The 20305-nt window shown below is 43.3% G+C and overlaps 1 protein-coding gene and 1 pseudogene across 1 annotated transcript in view; both read right to left on the bottom strand.

Moving 5' to 3' along the window:
* LOC126473435 (uncharacterized) overlaps positions 1-20305 on the bottom strand; it is an 860366-nt gene that overhangs the window by 52735 nt on the left and 787326 nt on the right. The window contains exon 17 of the mRNA XM_050100479.1: positions 20037-20113. Within this exon, the coding sequence (XP_049956436.1) occupies positions 20037-20113 (77 nt within the window). The remainder of the gene's footprint in view (positions 1-20036; positions 20114-20305) is intronic.
* Positions 9217-9334, bottom strand: LOC126475620 (5S ribosomal RNA; annotated as a pseudogene).

Here is a 20305-nt window from a genome sequence, read left to right as displayed (position 1 = left end):
TTCCGGTAAATAGTTCAGGATCGTCTTGTTATAACCATTTAGGTGTTGATAAGCACACATATTCATAGCTGCATGCCGTGTTCTCCTCTTGAGGTAGATAGATAAATAGCATTTTCCGATAGCAGCTTCCTTTTCTTTCAGATAAATATTTATTCTTTGCTCGTGTTACCTATCGTTGCCTCCGCTACAGCAATAGAGCAGTGTATACAGTAATCGCTTTGGTTAGTTTCCGATAAATAGTTAGAGTTGTTCTTGTCAAACACTTTTGGATTTACTCCTGACATGCACATAATAGGGTGATTCAAAAGCTATATCCCACATGATAAAGCGAATATCGGTGATTCGATAGTCTTAGCCCATAGGACAAAGACGTATTCAGAGATATCACAGGAACGATCATTGGAAGAGAAAACGTCTGATAAACATTGGTTCTAAAATGCATACCTCAAGAGCTATGAAAACTTTATCTGTGAAAAAAAATCTGTTCTACTGGAACCTCTTTCCTTTCCGTATTTTCGGAAGTTGTAGCTTGGACCAAAACTAGAAAAACAGTACCGTCAACATTAGCTCTAGAGTGCATACCGTAAGAACTATGAGACTTTGTTCATCTTCGCTACTGTGAAATACACCTGTTCTAATAGACAAGTGCTCATAGCTCTTAAGGTACGCTTCTTAGGGCCTATGTTTGAGAGTCAATTTTGTCTTGGTTTGGTCATTTCTGCCTCATCCCGACATATGGAAAGCGAATATTTTTCGATGCTAATTACTCACGTGTACAACTCGGTGGTGGTGGCTCGATGTCCTATGGTGGCATTACATGGTACCATCGTACAATTCTCGTGGTACTTGAGGGCAAGCAGGCCGCTGTGGACGAGCGTTTCTAGGCGCTTCAGTCTGGAGCCGCACTACTGCTACGGTCGCAGGTTCGAATCCTGCATCGGGCCTGGATGTGTGCGATGTCCTTAGGTTAGTTAGGTTTAAGTAGTTCTAAGTCTAGGGGATTGATGACCTCAGATGTTACGTCCCATAGTGCTTACAGCCGTTTGAACAATTTTTTTGTCATTTCCATTGGTAAACGTTTTCCATCGACGTTGTCATTCTCCTAGGTGATGTGACGCGTGCCATCAATTCTGACGCCTCACAGTAGCACAACATTTCACGTGCTTGCTGTTCTTTCTTCTGCAAATATCTTCTGTTCCACTTTTCATTTCCAAACAATTTCCCAGCGTTCCTGAAGCAAGCAACTGTGATATAAGCACAATATCTTATAAATTACCCGTGTAAGTTTCGCTGCTTATTACAATTCGTTTGGTTCACGCAAATCAGATGAGTATTAGCTGCTTCCATTATAAGTATGTTGCGTAAAGTAAGTCTGTCTTGTTCTTGTTCAAATTTCACTATTGGTGCATTCAGACAGCTTCACTATACACATTAATATGTCTAAACATTACATATGAGAGGGCTTACAATTTCGGGGAACTTGTAGGATATAGATTTGTATGTAATTCGAATTGCACTGACGAGCAGAGAGCTTACATGGTCAAATCCGACAGTTAGTATCGTTACTCCATACAGTAAGGAAAGAGCAATAGAAAAGCAAACTGAAAACATCTAGTGAAATTCCCTCGCTCCAACAGTAAGAGACTGAAATTTTACTGCCACAAATAAATGTTGGGTCCGATGAAGTCTGCTTTTAGTTTAATGCATGAGTAATACTTACCTTGAAGTTAAAATATTCTGGGTTACTAGGCTAAGGCACCTTTCTTACGGTATTCGATGGTTCGATCTCTCTGCTGGGATTTTTCTTTCATGATTCCAGAATTTGCTGAACACTGAAGATTGCTTAAGAATATTCCAGCAGAGGAGACGAAACGTCGAATATGGAAGAAGAATTTGGAAGAGAAAAATGAGACCACATAATAAAACAGAAGATTTTTTCTTAAATCCCTTACAGTGCTTACATCGTTGTGGGCTGCCTCACTTCACCACGTCAGGCGCAAATCCAGCGCCATAAATCTTTCGACAAGACGTACGTAATTTTTTAAACTTTCGTAAGAGCTATACCGATCTGTCAGAGTCTCAGCAGCGTGCCTGTGAATTCGTTGGTTGTGAGCTGCCGTGCATTAACAAGAATCGAAACACTCGAAGGGGCTGTAACTAGCGCAACTGGAGTCTTGTATGCGCTCTCCTTCACGTGCATTGCATTTTGGCAGAACCCTTCCACCCAATGTGCAGGCTGTGCCCTACAGTCGTAGGTATTTGACAAAGACATATTTCACAATAGAACAGAGCTGCCGATAAAATAATTCTTCACTAAATGGCGGTTAGATCATTCATCATCTTCAAGTAAAATGTAATTATTTACTCATTCTAAAGGTCGAACCTGAGTGTGAACGTCTTGCTTCTGTTGCGCTGCTCAGACCGAAGAATGGTTTGTTGCAGCTCCCCATGCAGCTCTATGCTGTGCAAACCTCTTTATCTTTGTATTACTGCCACAACCTGTATCCATTTGTCCTTGATTAGTATATTCAAGCCTTTAACTCACTCTACAATTCCGTTGAACTGCTCTTTCAAGTCCTTAGCTTTCCCTGACAGAATTACAATGTCATCGTCTAACAGCAATATTTTTATTTCTTCTCCCTGAACTTTAATTTCACTTCCACATTTCTTCTTGCTTTTCTTCAGAGCTTGCTCAGTGTATATTTTGAACCGTGCCTCGGTAGTATTCACGCACGTCAGTACGTACCTTCTTGGCATTGGAACCACTACATTCTTCCTTAAGTCTTACAGTACTTCGCTTGTGTCACACGTCTTGCACATTGGGTGCAATAATTTTGCCATGGCTGGCCCTATCAAGGGCGTCGTATCTCTGAAGGAACATCGTCTGTGTGCTCTAGCGACCTCCTTTCCACCACAAAGATCTCTCAATGCTCTCTTGAATTGTTCTTGCAGTATCATATTCCCCGTCTCATTTTCACCTGCTTAAAACGACTGCAGTATCGTACTTGAATTATTTTCAGATTTGGTATGGACTCTGTATGTGTTCGCACTTTTGTCAGGCAGAAGGTTCTACAGATTTTACGCGTTTCAGCGTAAACATGTGATTCTACCTGACAATGAGAACTATGTTTGAGAAGTTCGAATATGAATGTATTCATCGTAAAACCAGGACGGTTCTGAAGCAAGCACGCTAACTTATGTGCAGTATGTATTTGACCAACTCCTATTCATGCTGCTTGTAGTGAGAAACAATGCCAGTTTGCGCTGCTACTTGGTGTGCAAACAGAAGAGAAGGTGGATTTCGTATGCTCGTATTGTCACGGAATGAGGAAAGAAGAAATCTGTGGACACTTACAGTAAACAGAGTAGTTATAAAACACGAAGGAAAAATGCGTTTCCAGCTAACTAGTAAATTTCTCTGTAGATGCTGTCATGCTTTTCGAACACCTTTTTCACAAGAAAAATTCGAAACAGCTGTCGTTATAAATATTGGTCGGTTTCCTTTATTCACATTGAGTCTTAAAGTTAGAAGTGACCCCTTTCGTTCGTTCCTCTAGACGTCATTCGTACCATCGAGTGTTTCAATTTAGTGATTTCTGGACGTTCTGCGTTCATTTAAAATTTCGTGCATATGACCAACAGGTTTTACGAAGGCTACAGGTACCAGTCGTTGCTGATAATGTAAAACTTTGGCAATTTCTTTGCCATGGTTGTTCTAATACATGATGTCAGGTTCAGTGGTATTACGTTTCAGAACGCCATTCTTTGTTCCGTTTCGCTATTACCATAAACTGTTTGGCGGACCAGTTATTGGCACATATTTTTCGCATTTGTAGCTGCTTCCTTACCCGTCTGGATATCTGTGCGTGCTAAAGCGCCGTTTTCGAAACGGGGAGGGGCCCGGACCCGCACTGAACGCGTCCAGTGAATACCCACGAGGGACGATGTGCTGGTTAGCCTGGATGTCGTTATTAGGCGGTTTTCCACATCCCACGTATTGCTACTGCTACCCTATTCCTGACAAATTAACACGATTCACAAACATTTAGCAAACTTTCGCTCACTTTCACACGGCTAACACTACATGCAGACAGTTGGGGTACACGTATTCCGTCTCGTGGGATAGCGGGGTAACGACAGGAAGAGCATCTGGCTACCCCTTAAATTGAACATGCTAAATCCGCTAACAACCAGGCCGACTTTGCGCCGATGTGCGACAAAGATACAAAAAAAGGAAGGAGAAGATTTTTTTCTGTTTGCTTGAGCGCATTTCACACTAACTAAGGGCCCAGTTGAAGATATTTTTGCTGTGCAAATTGCCTTAGCATATTCTCACTGCAGCTGCTGATGCGCTGTGTAAAATAAGACAGTGGTCTTTCGTGTGGTGTATTATTCTTGTCAATTTTTACTTAGGTCGTTATTACAGTATAGTTAAATATTACGATATAGTTTAGTATTATGGGATCTATGAAAGCAATACAGGCTGAATCCGAAAATGGTTCTGCAAAAACGTCGTATAATTACTTTCTGTTATGCCGTCGAACAGTTGTCGACTATCAGAAACGGACGATAGTTTACAAATTTATATTATCCGACGTGACGTGTATTTCTTTTTTTTTTCACTTTTTGAACCTGACTTTGAAAACACTCAAATCTGTAGTCAGTGTTCTCGTTATGGCACTGATTTATATGCTGAACAAATTCAAGAGCGGATATATCTAGGTGCGTAAGTAGTTTTTACATTCACCGTATGAGCTAGAGGTACTGTAAGCGTAAATAAAACAAGGGGATGCTTTATTGGTCTAGCAACGACCGGACAGTTCAAAAAACGTTTACCACACACAACAAAGTCTTTCGTGACGGCACTGTTGTTTAAATGCCAGGAACACTGAGGCTGCGCAAAACATGAAAGGCACATTAAAATCGAGAACTGGAGAAATCTGCAGTTGCTGAGCACAGCCACACAAACAAACACAAAATATTATTTGACAAATGGAAGGTTTCTCCCATGTATCTACATATTGGGATTCTGGAACTAAAGAGCGTGTAAAAATGAGAATGTGCGAGAAGACATTCAAACCTGACAGCGGATACAATCTTAGCTGTAAACGGAAGCGAGCTTTCCATGTAGAGAAGAGTCAGATAAATTCGTTGCAGTATACAAGCTATTTCGGGAGCGTTTGCATTACCAAAGGAAACGTTGCACCGTCTGGGAAGTTGTACGTAATGACCACTAATCAGAAGCCGTCTATGGGCTGTATAAGGCCACTAGAGCAGCAGTTTTGACAGTCAGTTACTCCTGACAAAGATGATGGAGCTACTGGATTTTTTTTCCTTTATTGAATTTCGATTTTGCACTTTTCTATCGCCCGTCCGTACCTTTCGTCGCTGTGTGGACGAAACATCGCCGCCGTAGCGGCGTTGGCCACTCTAACTCCGTATAGGTATCTGGAACTACTGGCGTGCTCGGTGAACGCAGCACTACAGTCACTGCTAAGTCTGGCTAGCCTTCGAGTGTTTTGGCCGGGGCGGTGTTTGGGGTCATTGCCACATGTGTACGGCTCGCCGAGCGCAGCCGCTGTTGCGGCAGGAGCGACGTTCAACTCAATTACTGGCGCACGCACCACATACGGCGCTGATGGCGCACAATCAGATTAAGGGCAAAAGCTACGGCGGTGGCGTGGGCGGTCCTCTGCCAGTGAAGTTCAAGGCCGACGATGACATTGGTGCAAAAGCGCTCCACATGTGGACGCAACAATGGCTGTCAGTTATACTGCCGATGGGCGAGCAATGGACGCTTTCTTCTTCTCCTTTAAAAAAATTAAATAGAGTGAATGTGTTGAGCCAAATTGGAACATATGTCACATGGTTTTAACTCTGGTCTTGTCTCAGATTTCCATACTCACACATGTTTCCATCTGTGAGTGCTGAACGCCGCAAACTACAGCTTCCCCAAGGGGATTTGTGGGCACACCAACATTGAGGGAAAAGTAAAGAGAGGGTAAAGTCTGTGACGTAAGCCCATGACCGCAAATAGAGTGCAGTCTTTCTGTTAGCCATGCCACGAGGAAGGGGTGGAGAGGGGGTCTCCCGCCCAGGACGTTCTTTATCCTCAGGGAAGACCTCGCTGCTCATTCTGACGACAGGCTTATGAATGGACATACGTCAGTTCTCCAGGGCCTGGAACAGGGGAAAGTCACTGCCTCTACCCAGGATTAAATCGGGGACCATGAGGGCCAGAGTCTGAAAGAAAGAAATCAGAGTTAAAAGTCCGTCAATATCGAGGTCATTAGAGATTAGAGACAGAGACCTCTTCCCAAGTCTAAAGCAAAATTCGATATCTTATCTAAATTTTATACGCGGCATCGTATACTGTAATACGTACCAAAAGCAAAACCATAGCGTCCGCTTTTATGCATTGAAAACTCTTGGAATTTTGCACTATACCTTCCTTAAATGTCAATGTTATTGCAGGTATAACCATTAAGGAGATCATTTAACCATTAAGGTGATACGTAGATTTATATTTAATGTAAAAATCCTTTCTTAATGATCAGTTTCTGTAAATTCGTGCGAGAAAGACTGCAAAGCTAAGGCAGAGCGCGTCACGCTGTACACGTAATGGCACTGCTCCTCCTTCACAAGCAGGCTACCAGCGTTCTCCGGGTGCACCCACAGACGCGTACAGCTGCGCTGGACAGCGCAGCGAATCGGCAAGTTTCCTTCTGTTCTTACACTTGTTAGTTCAACTCAGCGCTCAGCCGGATTAGATTCTTTTTGCTGTCCGCGGTAGCACTTCAGTGCCATAAATTTTGCACCGTGTACACCCTAATTCAAGTGCAAATTTAATAGTCTGTTCTTCCTTCTATACTGTAAACACACAGTAACTAAAGACGTGTTATTTGCTATCTTTTTTACTGTTTCAGTTTCGGTGGCCAGTATTACACTTGTGGAGCCTCTCAGGACCAGAACTTGTTCTTCAGATTTTATTTCCTTTCTAGTGCTGTCATATACTTCTGATACTTGTCATTGTTCACATTCGACAAAAGTAGCAGAGAAATTTATTACTGCAGTGGTAATTAGGGCGCGGGATTAGCCGAGCGGTCTGGGGCGCTGGAGTCATGGACTGTGCGGCTGGTCCCGGCGGAGGTTCGAGTCCTCCCTCGGGCATGGGTGTGTGTGTTGGTCCTTAGGATAATTTAGGTTAAGTAGTGTGTAAGCTTAGGGACTGATGGCCCTAGCAGTTAAGTCCCATAAGATTTCACACACATTTTCTTGGTAATTAGGCCGACGTTTATGATTTACTATGTATACGTTTGCTGCCTCAGTTGCCATTATTTTTATCCCTACAATTCACTGATGCTGCAGTATGTGTATTGTAATGTTTACTGTACCTGTTACTGTTATTATGTACTGTTCATGTACTGCATCTACTGCTATGTTAACTCACTAACGTTGCCTATTTAGAATTAAGAAAGTGATTTAGATGCTCTAATAATGCGTGATGAAGTAAGTGAATCAGTGAACAAATAAGAGATAAATTAGTTCCCTAGTGATATGTTTTCCACATAACTCGACAAAGGACCTCATGTGTCACAGATGGAACCATGAGAGAGACACTGAAAATTTAGTTCAGGGTAGAAGGGTGCACAGACACTCTAATTCTTACATTTCTTCTTGAGAACATTAACTTCTGATTTCAGTTCTGTTTAAAGTCATGGGGATTTCTGGTCAGGCGGATATAGGGTACCATCAACAGAAGTGGAAAACAGTATAACGGGAGTAGGATTCGCTGTGAATAGGGAAGTTGGGCAGAGAGAGTTATAGGGTGACAATTCAGTTCAAAATGCTTCAAATGGTTCTGAGCACTCCGAGGTCATCAGTCCCCTAGAAGTTAGAACTACTTAAACCTAACTAACCTAAGGATATCACACACATCCATTCGAACCTGCGACCGTAGCGGTCGCGCGGTTCCAGACTGTAGCGCCTAGAACCGCTCGGCCACCCCGGCCGGCGACAATTGAGTAATAGGTTTGTTATCTCCAGATTCCTACAACGAGAGTCGTAAGCAGAAGATGAAAAGAGAGGAACTATGTAGCGAAAGTGAACTGGTAATTCAGTATGTAAAGGGAGATGAAAATTCAATAATCGTTGTGGATTGGGAAACGAGAATAGGGAGAGGACTAGAAGAGAGGTTTACGGGAGAATACGGCCTGGTAGTAGAAATGAGAGAAGGCAAAGGCTGAGTTCTGCAAGAAATTTCAGATGGTAACAGCAAATATTCTGTTCAAGAATCAGAAGGGGAGGAGATATACATGGAAAAGTCTCGGTACAAGGAAATATTCCAACTGGATTACATCATGGTCACACAAAGATTCCGAAATCAGACACTGGATTTTAAGGCAGATACAGATATCATAATTTAGAAATGATGAAGAGCAAACTGAAGTTTAAGAGACTCTTACGGAAGAATTAATGTGGTAGGAAGTGGGATGCTGAAGTGCTGAATAATGAGGAGACGCGGTTGAAGTTCGCTAAAGATGTGAATATATCGATAACGCATACCAGAGTGGGCACTTCAGTTGAAAATTTGTGGACATGTCTAAAAATGACTATTACAGATACAGTAAGGCAAACATGGGTACCAGGAAGGTAACTTCGAAGAAATCTTGAATAACAGAAGAAATATTTCAAATGACAGACGAAAATAGGAAGTACAAAAATGGTCATGGGAAGTACAGAAATGTTCAAGGAAAGACGTGGTTACTTCGGCAAAATTAAATGCAAGGATGATAACATAAAGACTGTAGCAGCAAATCCACTGTTAAACGGAGAGGAGAGAGGGGATAGGTTGAAATATTACATCGAAGGCCTGGATGAGGGGAAGACTTGTCTGACAACGTGATAAAGAAGCTGATAGGGAAAACACAAGGGATCCCATATCAGAGATAGAACATAAAGGAGCTCTGGAATATTTGAGATCAAATAAGGCATAACGTATAGATAATATTCCTTCTAAAACTAAACTCCTCCCGAACAAGCCATGAAGGCCCTACGGTACCGACCGGCCAGCCCATAGGCGTCACTGGATGCGGATATGGAAGGGCGGTCAGCACACCGCTCTCCCGGCCGTATGTCAGTTTCCGAGACCGGAGCCGCTATATCTAAATCAACTAGCTCCTGAATTTGTCTCACAAGGGCTGAGTGCACTCTGCTTGCCAACAGCGCTCGGCAGACCGGATGGTCACCCATCCAAGTGCTAACCCAGCCCGACAGCCCTTAGCTTCGGTGATCTGACGGGAACCGGTGTCACCACTGCGGCAAGGCCACTGGCATAATATTCCTTCTGCATTTCTAAAATCATTGGTGGAAAATTTCCAACCAAGTGACTATTCAAGTTTGTGTTCAGGCTCTACGACACTGGCGATGCATTACTAGAGTTTTGGAAAAATATAATCCGCAAAATGCCGATCATATCAATTGCAGGTAAGTACGAGGAGCTTAACATTTCACACACCCTGGTTGCTGATAAGAGCAATATAAAGAAGAGTGGAAAAGAAAATTGAGGGTACGTTATACACGATTATTCTGGCTTTAGGAAAGGTAAAGGCACCACAGAGGCGGTTTTGATATTTCGCTTGACACAGGAAGCAAGGGTGAAGAAAAATCAATATGCGCCAATAGGATGTGTCGACTTACAAAAAGCGTTCGACAGTGTAAAATGCTGCAAGGTGTTCGAAATTCCGAGAAAAATAGGAGTAAGTTATAGGGAAAGACGGGTGATGTACAGTAGGTACAAGGACCAATATGGAACAAGCCCAACAACGAAGTGTTCTAATTAAAGGGAGTAAGACAGCTATGCTGTATTCTGCGCCTAATGTTCAATCTGTACATCGAAGAAACAGTGACGGAAATAAAAGAAAGTTTTTAAAAAGAGATTAAAATTTAGGATAAAAAGATAAGAATGATAACATTTGCTGATTACATTGCTATCCTCAGCGAAAGTGAAGAAGAGCTGTTGAATGGAATGAACAGTCTAATGGGCACAGAATGTGGACTGAGAGTAAACCAGAAAAAGGGAAAATTAATGAGAAGTAGCAAAAAGGAGAATAGCGAGAAACTTAACATCAGAAATTGCGGGCACGAAGTAGACGACTTTAAAGAATTGCGCTACCTAGGCAGCAAAATAACCCATGACTGACGGGCCAAGGGGGACATAAAAATCAGCTAGCACTGCCAGAAAGCGCACTCCTGGTCATGAGAAGTTTACTAGTATCAAACACAGGCCTTAATGTGAGAAATAAATTTCTGAGAATGTACCTTTGGAGCACCGCATTGTACGATCGTGTATCATGGATAGTGAGGAAAACGGAGCAGAAGATAAACGCAGCATCTGCCATGTGCTGCTACAGAACAGTATGGAAAATTAGATGGGCTGAGGAAGGAGGAATAAGGACGTTACCCGCAGATGAAATGAGATCTTTATTTAATTTGATTGGGGAACTTCTTATAACTATTTATTTAGCAGTAGAACACTTCTGAAAATAATTCAGGTAGGAGACTCAAATTTCGTTAATAACGCCAAAGATGTCGAAAGTGGTGAGGTTAAGGCCGGGCTACAAGTGTCTATGGAGGACACTGAAAACAATGTTAAGGTGACTATCCGCAGATAACGGAAGAATCGGATTCCATTTCATTTTCAACGATTTATTGATTACAGTGCAGTTTCAGCAATTGTGAGCGGTATTCTTTGATACCACCCCCACTGGCTGCATTCACATCACTTGAGCTAACTTAATTCAGTTCAGATAAAATCAGAAGGATGCTCTCAATGCTCTTCCTAGAAATACTAGCGAGATTACAAAACCAATTCTCTTTCAACATTCGTACTCTGAACTGCATCGATGTCCTTCACAGCATATACGATTTTCGGAATTTACCCCTCTTGAGTAATTGTATTAGGGACACTCACATTGCAGAAAGTGGCATCCGCGTTTGGTCTGATTAATTATGTGTGGCGCGAGATCCAGAGGGTATGTTGCCGAAAACGTAATCAACTCGTCGAATTTCTCTGTACTATCTCTCTGTCTAGAGCCCGTTGCCATCCGCCACTAATATAGCAACTAATGTAACGATCATAAACTTGGCCCTATGTGGAAGCTGTTTCCCAACATTGTGATATTAGCACCAAATTCACCATGTCGTTCACGTTCCACCGGTTGCTACTATCATGATAAACATCGACACGTTCTACAGCAGTATCATGTCCAGACGAAGCATGAAGATCAGAAACGGCCATATAATATCATAGACATTACGACAGTTTTGTTCCAGACAAAGGCGATGGAGAGTATCACGGAACGATTCTGTTCTGATGCGGCACGAGTAGCGAGAGTATTTTGTACCAGAGATCATGTCGGTGACTGAAATGCCAGTCACCAGAATGTCAACGTCTGAACTGTCATTTCCTATGGGAAACGTTTTCCATCGACATCATCATTCTCATAAGTGATTTTACGTGTTTCCTTAATTTTAATATCTCGATGAAGCACAACATTTCACGTGGATGCTGTTCTTTCTTCAGCAAATGTCTTCTGCTCCAAGTTTCAATCCCAAACAATGCTGTGCTTTAGACATTTTACTTTCACTCCCTCGAAGGCACATTACTATCTGACCAAGTAAGACCTCCGTAATCTACATCTGGTATCATTCTTGGTTCCATTTTCCTCTGCCATGAATTAATATTGCGGCGAGCTGTGGATGCAATGCAATGTGACATAGCGGAAAGCATCGCTGGTTAACATGTGGCGGATTGCCAGTTCAAAATTGAACACTAGAACTATTTATTATTAAGTGTATATCGTTGCCGTGATGTTTTCGAAATATCTTACGTTTGTATACTCTTCAATAGTCGTTGTTTGTACGAACAGCTGCACTCTCTCTCCAGGAAGTCAGTTCTGTTACGACTACACTTTGGTATCAGCAATAAACGTGCTTTCAGTGCTAAGAGCAGTATTTCATGGGCATGCGTGTCATCGGATTTGGACTTTGATTCTCGTTTGGGGTGACAATATCAGACCTTCTACATTTATTATGTTTTGTTGTCTTTTCCAATACTGATCTTAAGCCGGATGCCGTTAATTTTTCTTCCGCTCAGTGTTAACTAACATTAACTGTTACCCTTAAGCTGGATTAGTTTGAAGCATTTTGTAGATGCATTTCAATAATTTTCAGCCCAAAAGACTATAACATCTGAGATTTTCCACACTTGTATTTGTACCTATTATTATCATTCTACTTGCGAAATTTTCTGTCCTTTGCTTTTTTGAAGTCCAACCGTCCCGACCACGCTACATGGTGACCCTCATTATTTAGTCGAGCCACACATGTCACGACATCGGTACTCGACGTAGCGTGCCCGATGTTTACAAGCCTTAACGTACCTTGGGGACCGTTAACTCGGCGATTACAATACTTTGCGACTATAAACAAGTACAGCTCCAATAGCTAGCACAAGCATAAACATCACCCCAGTACACGCAGTTCGAAATGGCTTTCCGTTTATATTCGCAGCTCAGGTGGCGAAACAAAGCGACTACGCAGTAAGTATATAACAGAGGTAACTGCACAAGGTCAACTGCTTCAAAGCGCGTGCTGCAGTTTTATCAATGGCGAATATACACTGAAGCCAAAATTATGAAAGGTAGATTTTGTAGCCCGCTTGAAACTGCATGTACTTTCGGCCGCTGCGTAATAAAAATCTATTCAACCGACAAACACGAAATCACATTTTATTAGGGAAATGCGACCAGTAAAGACAAAATTAGAAAAAAAAATGGATCCAACCATTCAATAGAAAACTGCCTTGGAAATCAAGCTCCGCGTGGTGTTTGTAGTAGCAGTTTCAATAACATCAGTGTTAGCCACATGGCAACGCTTAAGAGAAACCCTCCTATGCATTCCCAGATGCCTGATTACCGAGCTGTTTGTCTTAAATTGGTTTTATACTATTAAGTGAGACGTATACAGGGTACATAACAATCATGGTTAAGGTATACGATAATAAATATAAAAACGTTCACGTAAACAGGGATCCGTTGACGGATCGTTGCGAAATGCTTGTGAATATGTGGCTACGAGATGCCATTGAGTTCTGTACGATACAATGTCGCAGTTAGTAGGAATAACGTAAACTTTTCGGCCAAGTCCCCATCTAGATGGCCTTTAACTGCACCCTTAGCCCATGAATTTGGTTTGTGCATTATGGGGCACCCGCACATTTCGCTGCTGTTGTATGATAACATCGAACGCGTCAATGTGCTCCACGATGCGTAGCTCCATGAGGCTCTAGCTTGGCCTCACAGGTTAGCTGACTTCAATCCTGTGGATTTTTTAGTGTGAGGTCATCTCAAAACTGAAGAGGTACTTCCACCGATAATGTTGCACACTTGTAACAGCACAGTGTACGCTCACGTCAAGACTTGGGACATTGTGTAAGATTGTTTTGTACTGAGATGACAAAAGTTGTAGGATACGCTCTAATATCGTGTCGGATCTCGTTTTTCCCACCACAGTACAGTAATTCGACTTGTCACGAACTAGAGATGTTGCTGAAGACCTCTGCAGAAATACTGAGCCATACTGTCTCGATAGCCGTCAACAATTACGAAAGTGTTGCCGGCGCAGGCTTTTGTGCACGAACTGATCTCTCACTAATGTCCCATAAATGTTCAGTGGCGTTCGTGTCAGGCGAGGTGGGTGACTAAATAATTGGATCGAGTTGTCAAGAATGTTCTTCAAATCGATCGCAAACAATTGTTCAAATGGTTCAATTGGCTCTGAGCACTATGGGACTTAACTTCTGAGGTCATCAGTCCCCTAGAACTTAGAACTACTTAAACCTAACTAACCTAAGGACATCACACACATACATGCCCGAGGCAGGATTCGGACCTGCGACCGTAGCGGTCGCGCGGTTCCAGACTGTAGCGCCTAGAACCGCTCGGCCACTCTGGCCGGTCGAACAACTGTGATCCGATGACATGGCGCAATGGTATCCACAAAAATTGCATCGTTGTTTGGGAACATGAAGACCAGGAATGGCTGCAAATGTCTCTACGTAGCAGAAGATGATCGGTTCAGTTGAACGAAAGGACCCATTCCATTCCATGTAAACACAGCCCACATCAGCTTGCACAATGCCTTGCTGACAACTTGAGTCGTCGGCTTCGTGGGGTCTGCACTTCACTCCAACCCAACCATCAGCTCTTGCCACCTGAAGTCAGGACTCATACGACGAGACTATGGTTTTCCAGTCGTCTAGAGTAAATCGATATGGTCACGAGCCCAGGAGAGGCATTACAGTCAATGTCGTGGTGTTAGCAATGCCATTCCCGTCCATCGTCTGCTGCCATAGCCCATGAACGCCAAATTTTGCCGCACTGTCGTAACGCATACGGTCGTCAGACGTCCTACATTGGTTTCTGGGGTTATTTCACGCAGTGTTGCTTGTCTGTTAGCACTGTCAACTCTTCACAAACGCTGCTGCTCTCGGTTGTTAAGTGAAGACCGTCGGTCACTGCGTTTTCCTTAGTGAGAGTTAATGCCTGATATCTGGTACTCTCGGCGCACTGTTGATACTGTGTATCTCGGGATACTGAATTCCCTACCGATTTCTGAAATGGAATGTCCCATGCATCAAACTCCAACTACCATTCGGCTTCAGTGTCTCTTAATTCCTGGTGAGGCCACAATCACGTCGAAAATCTTTTCACATTACTCACACGGCTGTAAATGACAGTTCCACCAAAGCACTGCCCATTTATATCTTATGTACACGATACTGCAGCCATTTGTACATGTGCATATCGCTGTCCCTCGACTTTTCTCACCTGAATTCCTTAGTCATTGCTGATACCGATGCAGCTTTACATCGACACATGGAAACGACAGATCTGTTAATAGGAAGGCGTGAACACTTAGTTGCAGTATTTAATGAGATGAATTAGAATGGACAGAGGGTGAAATCTGAGCCCTGTCAGAGAAGGATTTGATCGAGGAGTTCACATTTAAAACACGTTATCTGATCAAAAGTAATCTGTAGCGAACATAAATATTCGGCGTGTCTATCCTTCACCTTTGTGATGGTTTGAGCACTTCCTCAAGAGCCGAAACCAGAGAAGATAGTGATAATGGATTGTGATGTTGGACGCTGATGTCTGGAGCAATGTCAGCTTCTAACTCATCCCAAAGGTGTTCCGTTGGATTCAGATTCGGCGTCTGGACAGGCCAGTCCAATTTAGGAATGTTATTGTCCACAAGCCACTGCCTTCAGTAGTGTTAGCTCTTTAAACTACCTCAAACATCTCTTAGCTTTGACGATAGAAATTCGTGGCTTAAGAGGAACTGTTCTATCACTGCACACCATTCTTTTCGACACCCCACGCACAGGCATAGTGCTATCAAGACCTGGGAGCTCTTTGAAATTCATATGTAATTCGTCTCCCTGATGTCATTCGATTGTTTTTGCAAACCCCCTTCGCAAAGCTGAACAGTCGCTGTGAGTCAGTACTAGGGGTTTGCCTGATCTTGGATACGTTGTGGCTGTTCTTCCAGGTTTTTACTTCACAGTAGTACCAGCAACAGTTGACTTGGGCAGGTTTAGAAGGGTTGAAATGTCGCTTACCGATGTGACATTCTATGAATAGTGCACTTTCGAAGTCAATTAGCACATTTCACCGACCCATTCTGCTCGTACTGCTTTTCTACTGACAGAACAATTCTCCCCGCCTCCTTTGATGCTGGCGGGTCTGCCTCTTGTGACACCTAGTGGTCGGTTCCGCATTACGTACTGGCATCCGGGTAGTTCTGCTCACATAACGTATCTCGCGAACGGGATATAGGTCGATCCATGCTCGTTGGAATGTTTCTGCTTCTGTTATTCTGTAGTCTCACCCATGTCAGTTTTCATTATTATTGTGGTATCCTCCGTCCAGTTTCCAAATTGGGAACCGCTATTTATAACAAGTCTGCTCTTCCAGTGGCGTCTCAAGGCCAGATATAGCAGTACTGAAAAGTGTTTCAGTAAATGAACTACAAAATCACTTTTATCTTACTTTAGTCCCCTTGTTTCAATCTTTCTAGCTGTAAAAGGATATGTGTGTATAGGTTAACACATTGACCGCCCTGAAGCCGCCAGCAGACACAGCAGAGCTTCACACGTGACGGAGTGTGCCCGACGGCGACCACACCGCCGTACCAGTTGAGTAAAGGACAGGCGAGGCCAATTCACATTAGCAAGAATATTTTGAATCATATTAAATAGGTGTTGTACCCCGGGATCATTTGTACTTGACCTTCATATGTCAATACTTTGAAATAAGGCCTAGGGTGCATGAGACCAACACCGACTCAAAGGAAGGCCTCGGCGCTTGTTGGTGATGTCACGTCAGCTAGGCACGGCGAACGCCAGGTCTGTTTCTAGCAGAAACGCCTGGGCGTGCTTATCACTATAAATCCCTTATTTTTGGACAAAATGTTTGGTATTGTTTTGGATTATGCAATTTTATTTAGATGAAAGATTTTCTTACTATCGTAAAGCTACAAATGAAGATCATAGTTCTGTATTACTGAATCCTGTCGAAACAAACGTAGATCAATATAAGAAGATGCTTTGCCCCATTGTAAGCTTAGGAAATTTTACATTCAAGTAACTATATTTACTTGATCCATTTTGTTATCGAAACTTACCCCAACCCCCTTACAATGGACTCGTTTCTTTTATTTATTTATTTATTTTCGTTTGACATTGTCACTGGAAATGTGAACTAGTTTACATGTGTAAATGTCCAACTGTTGCCAGTCATTAGATTACAGTCATTGTCAACTAAATGGATTCTAAACAGGAAACAAAATAGCTTCACACATCGAAAATGGTGCTGAGCTTAAAGTTTTTTAAACATGCACATTAGAAAAGATAAATATTCCGCTCTTGCAACTGAAAGGAGAAACTTTATAAGATAAAAAAAATTTATTTGATAAAACAAGTATCTCTCTTTTGCCTCTTCTTCTGCCCCCCACCCCTGCCCCAACGTGTACAATTGCAACATATTTCATTAACATTCAGTGCTCCTCACCCCACAGTCAACCAAGATACCTAAAGAAGAACACCAATACGTTGACAGTTTCTTGTAAAAGCAACCCGTACAAACGTAACTTCCTCAGATTTACAAATAAGGAAAAGAAGCACGAATTCTGCTGCTGCTGGACCATGAAGTTGTTTTTGTATGTCAATCCTTAAAACAGGTGGAAATTTAAGTTCAGGAGTACACTATTTGTTAAGATGTGTAATGAATTGCACAATTAATTGATTGCAAAAATCTCTCAGAACAATGTGTGTTGGTCAACTACCACCAATAGTTTCACATTTTCCTGTGTCAGAGAGGGAGACACCACCATTATGAGTATGCCTGCTGTATACAGTATACAGTGAATGCGGCACACTCAAGGAGCAAGTCTTTGTAGTGACAACTGATGTGACAGGTAGCCCATCAGCCCAGGACTATATAATAAGAAAATCAGATGAAATAAAACGCCTCACAGTAAAAAGTTGCATCAATAAGTAATGTATCTTGCTGTGGCAGCACCGCAGTCGAGTATTCCCGATTGCAGAAGATCGAAATGGTGTCGAATTGTTCCCTGCGATAGACTGTCCCAAGCATCTTGCACCTATTGGTGCAATTCGGCGTTGGTTCTTGTAGCCTCTGGAGAACGAATAAGTTCCCGCGGCATCATGTCCAAGAGGTGATCAATTTGTTAGAGATCCTTGTTTGTTACGACGATTGTTGTATACCAAGATAAGGGGTGTCTGTGTTACAGCTGTCGTATATGGAGTCGTGCTGAAAAAAGCCTTCCCGTCGAAGTAACGGCAGTGGTTACTTCACCCTGCAGAAATAACAAAAGTAACCGCAAGTATTATTGATGACCCCACCCCCTGCACCTCCGACAACGTGAAGACTGAGATGGGACCTGTATACACTCTGTAGTCTGGAATAGGCAGCTCACCAGGTCCACGCCACATTCGTGTACGTCCACAACTCGCATACAGATAGAACCTACTCTTCTCACTGGAAACAATACTGCGTCGTTCCAGTCTCCTGTCGACTCTTTGACGACACCGGTCTTGCTTCACGGCGTCGTGATATCGATAGTAGCGTGACCAGTGGCACACGTGATCTTAGTCTTCCTACAGAGGGACGGCTGGAGACACAGACATGAACCTGGATTTCTTTCCTGGATGATGTTCGGTCGATCACCACCACTCGCACACTGAGTCGGTGGTGAAGTGCGTCCATACTGCGCAGGTGTCCAGAATGTGGTCTACAGATGAAGGAATGTTCCATAGATGACTGTTTAAAGCAGCGACACGCCAACAATGCACGGTGGCCAACGTATGCAGCAATCCTCGAAACATCCTGTCGGCTTCTCACAGGCTCATAATGCGTTCCGATTCAATTGGCTAAGGGTGTTGCAGAGGAGTAAGTAATGGTTGGCGAGGCGGGGTTGTACCCAAGGTTGAATGTTTCACAAACTGTTCAGCTGTAATCTAAACTCAGTAGTTGCCCGTTGAGTCAAAACAAAGGTAGCACGGTCAAGCCACTGAGCGGCAAAAAAAAAAAAAAAAAAAAAAAAAAAAAAAAAAAAAAAAAAAAAAAAAAAAAAAAAAAAAAAAAGTGTGTGAAATCTTATGGGACTTAACTGCTAAGGTCATCAATCCCTAAACTTACACACGACTTAAACTAAATTATCCTAAGGACAAACACACACACCCATGCCCGAGGGAGGACTCGAACCTCCGCCGGGACAGCCTATGACAGCAGCGCCTAAGACCGCTCGGCTAATGTCGCGCGGCCCCTGAGCGGTGACACTCCCACGGTCCTTAATGGCGTTGCATTTCTTTTCCATTAATGTACAGTCCACTGAGTGTGCGAGCAGAACTGCGGACGGAGTTCCACAGCAATCGGCGCATCTGGGAATAACGAAGTGTTTATCTGGGAATGTCACTACTTCCTTAACTCGATTCAAAGCTTCACACAATCCAAAAAATTCAGGAATCTTCAAGTAGTTCAAATGGTATTTCTTATCCATTTTTTTATTTCAATTCCTTTCCTCCCGTAACCATCAGTCGTGGATTTTTTAAATTTACTTCTAGACCATGAGATCATGGTAATCCTTGTTGACCCCTAAAGGACATTGGGGAAGACATCGTAGCGGATTTGCTGTCCATAGGTGTCACCTCAGTGAGAAGTAATAACCATTGAATCAGTGCACAGTAATCTAAGAAATCGTCCGTCTCCGTAGCTGACTGTTCGACGTGGCTGACTGCCGGTACTACAAGGGAGTTTTCTTTGGTGGTGGGCTGCACTCAGCCTCTTGAGGCCAACTGAGCTACTCGACCGATTAGCAGTGCTTCCAAGGTCAAGAGAACCGACTGGGAGAACCGTGTGCCGATGACATGTCCCACGGTACTGCATCCGACGATGCCATTGGCAGAGGATGCCATGGCGGTCGGTGGACCAGAACGCTGAACTTTACTTACTTTACTTACTCCAGGAAATCTATAGCAAGTAGCACTGTAACACGACACAACTGCGTCCGAGGCCACACTAATAAAAGTCACCAATACGAAATAGCACTTGCCGGCCACGTTCACTCACAGCTTATCGAGAAGTTGCGTGTGGCTGTGAATGTGCAACAGAAATGCCGTCCAAAGATACCCTGTACCGAACAAAGCCAAGTTGGAGCCCGCCCGCAGTCGCAGGGTGTCTGACTCGGCTGTGTCGACCAACTGCTTCATGGCCGTCAACGTGGCTGGAGATGCATTGTGGCAGGTGCCACGGTGCCCTCCAGTCTGCGGGAACTAAATTATCGACGCATAAAAGAAATGGGAGGAAACTGAAACAAGACAACAGTTACACGTATTGCAAGGATTTATCAGTACTAGTGCTCCAGGAGGAGCCAGGTGAGAGGGTACTCACTCTCTGCGATGGACGGCCGCCCGCTCGACGAGAAGCTGAGCCGCGGGTCGGGCTGCACGTAGGAGCTCTCCGAGTCCCTGCAACACAACGACACAGCGTGAGTCCAGCTGGCAGCGGCTGCCGCCTCTACAACTCACAGACATGCCTGAAAGGACAGACAACACACGTTCATATAATTGATACGCCTAGCTGGACAATGGATCCATCTTCTTCAGTGCGGAAGTTGAAATACGTCTACTGTGGGAATCTCAGAGTAGCGGACATGGAGT

The sequence above is a fragment of the Schistocerca serialis genome, chromosome 4 (assembly GCF_023864345.2).
Source record: "Schistocerca serialis cubense isolate TAMUIC-IGC-003099 chromosome 4, iqSchSeri2.2, whole genome shotgun sequence".
NCBI classification, from domain to species: domain Eukaryota; kingdom Metazoa; phylum Arthropoda; class Insecta; order Orthoptera; family Acrididae; genus Schistocerca; species Schistocerca serialis.
The sequence above is the reverse complement of the archived record's forward strand: the minus strand, read 5'-3'. Positions and strand labels throughout refer to the sequence as shown.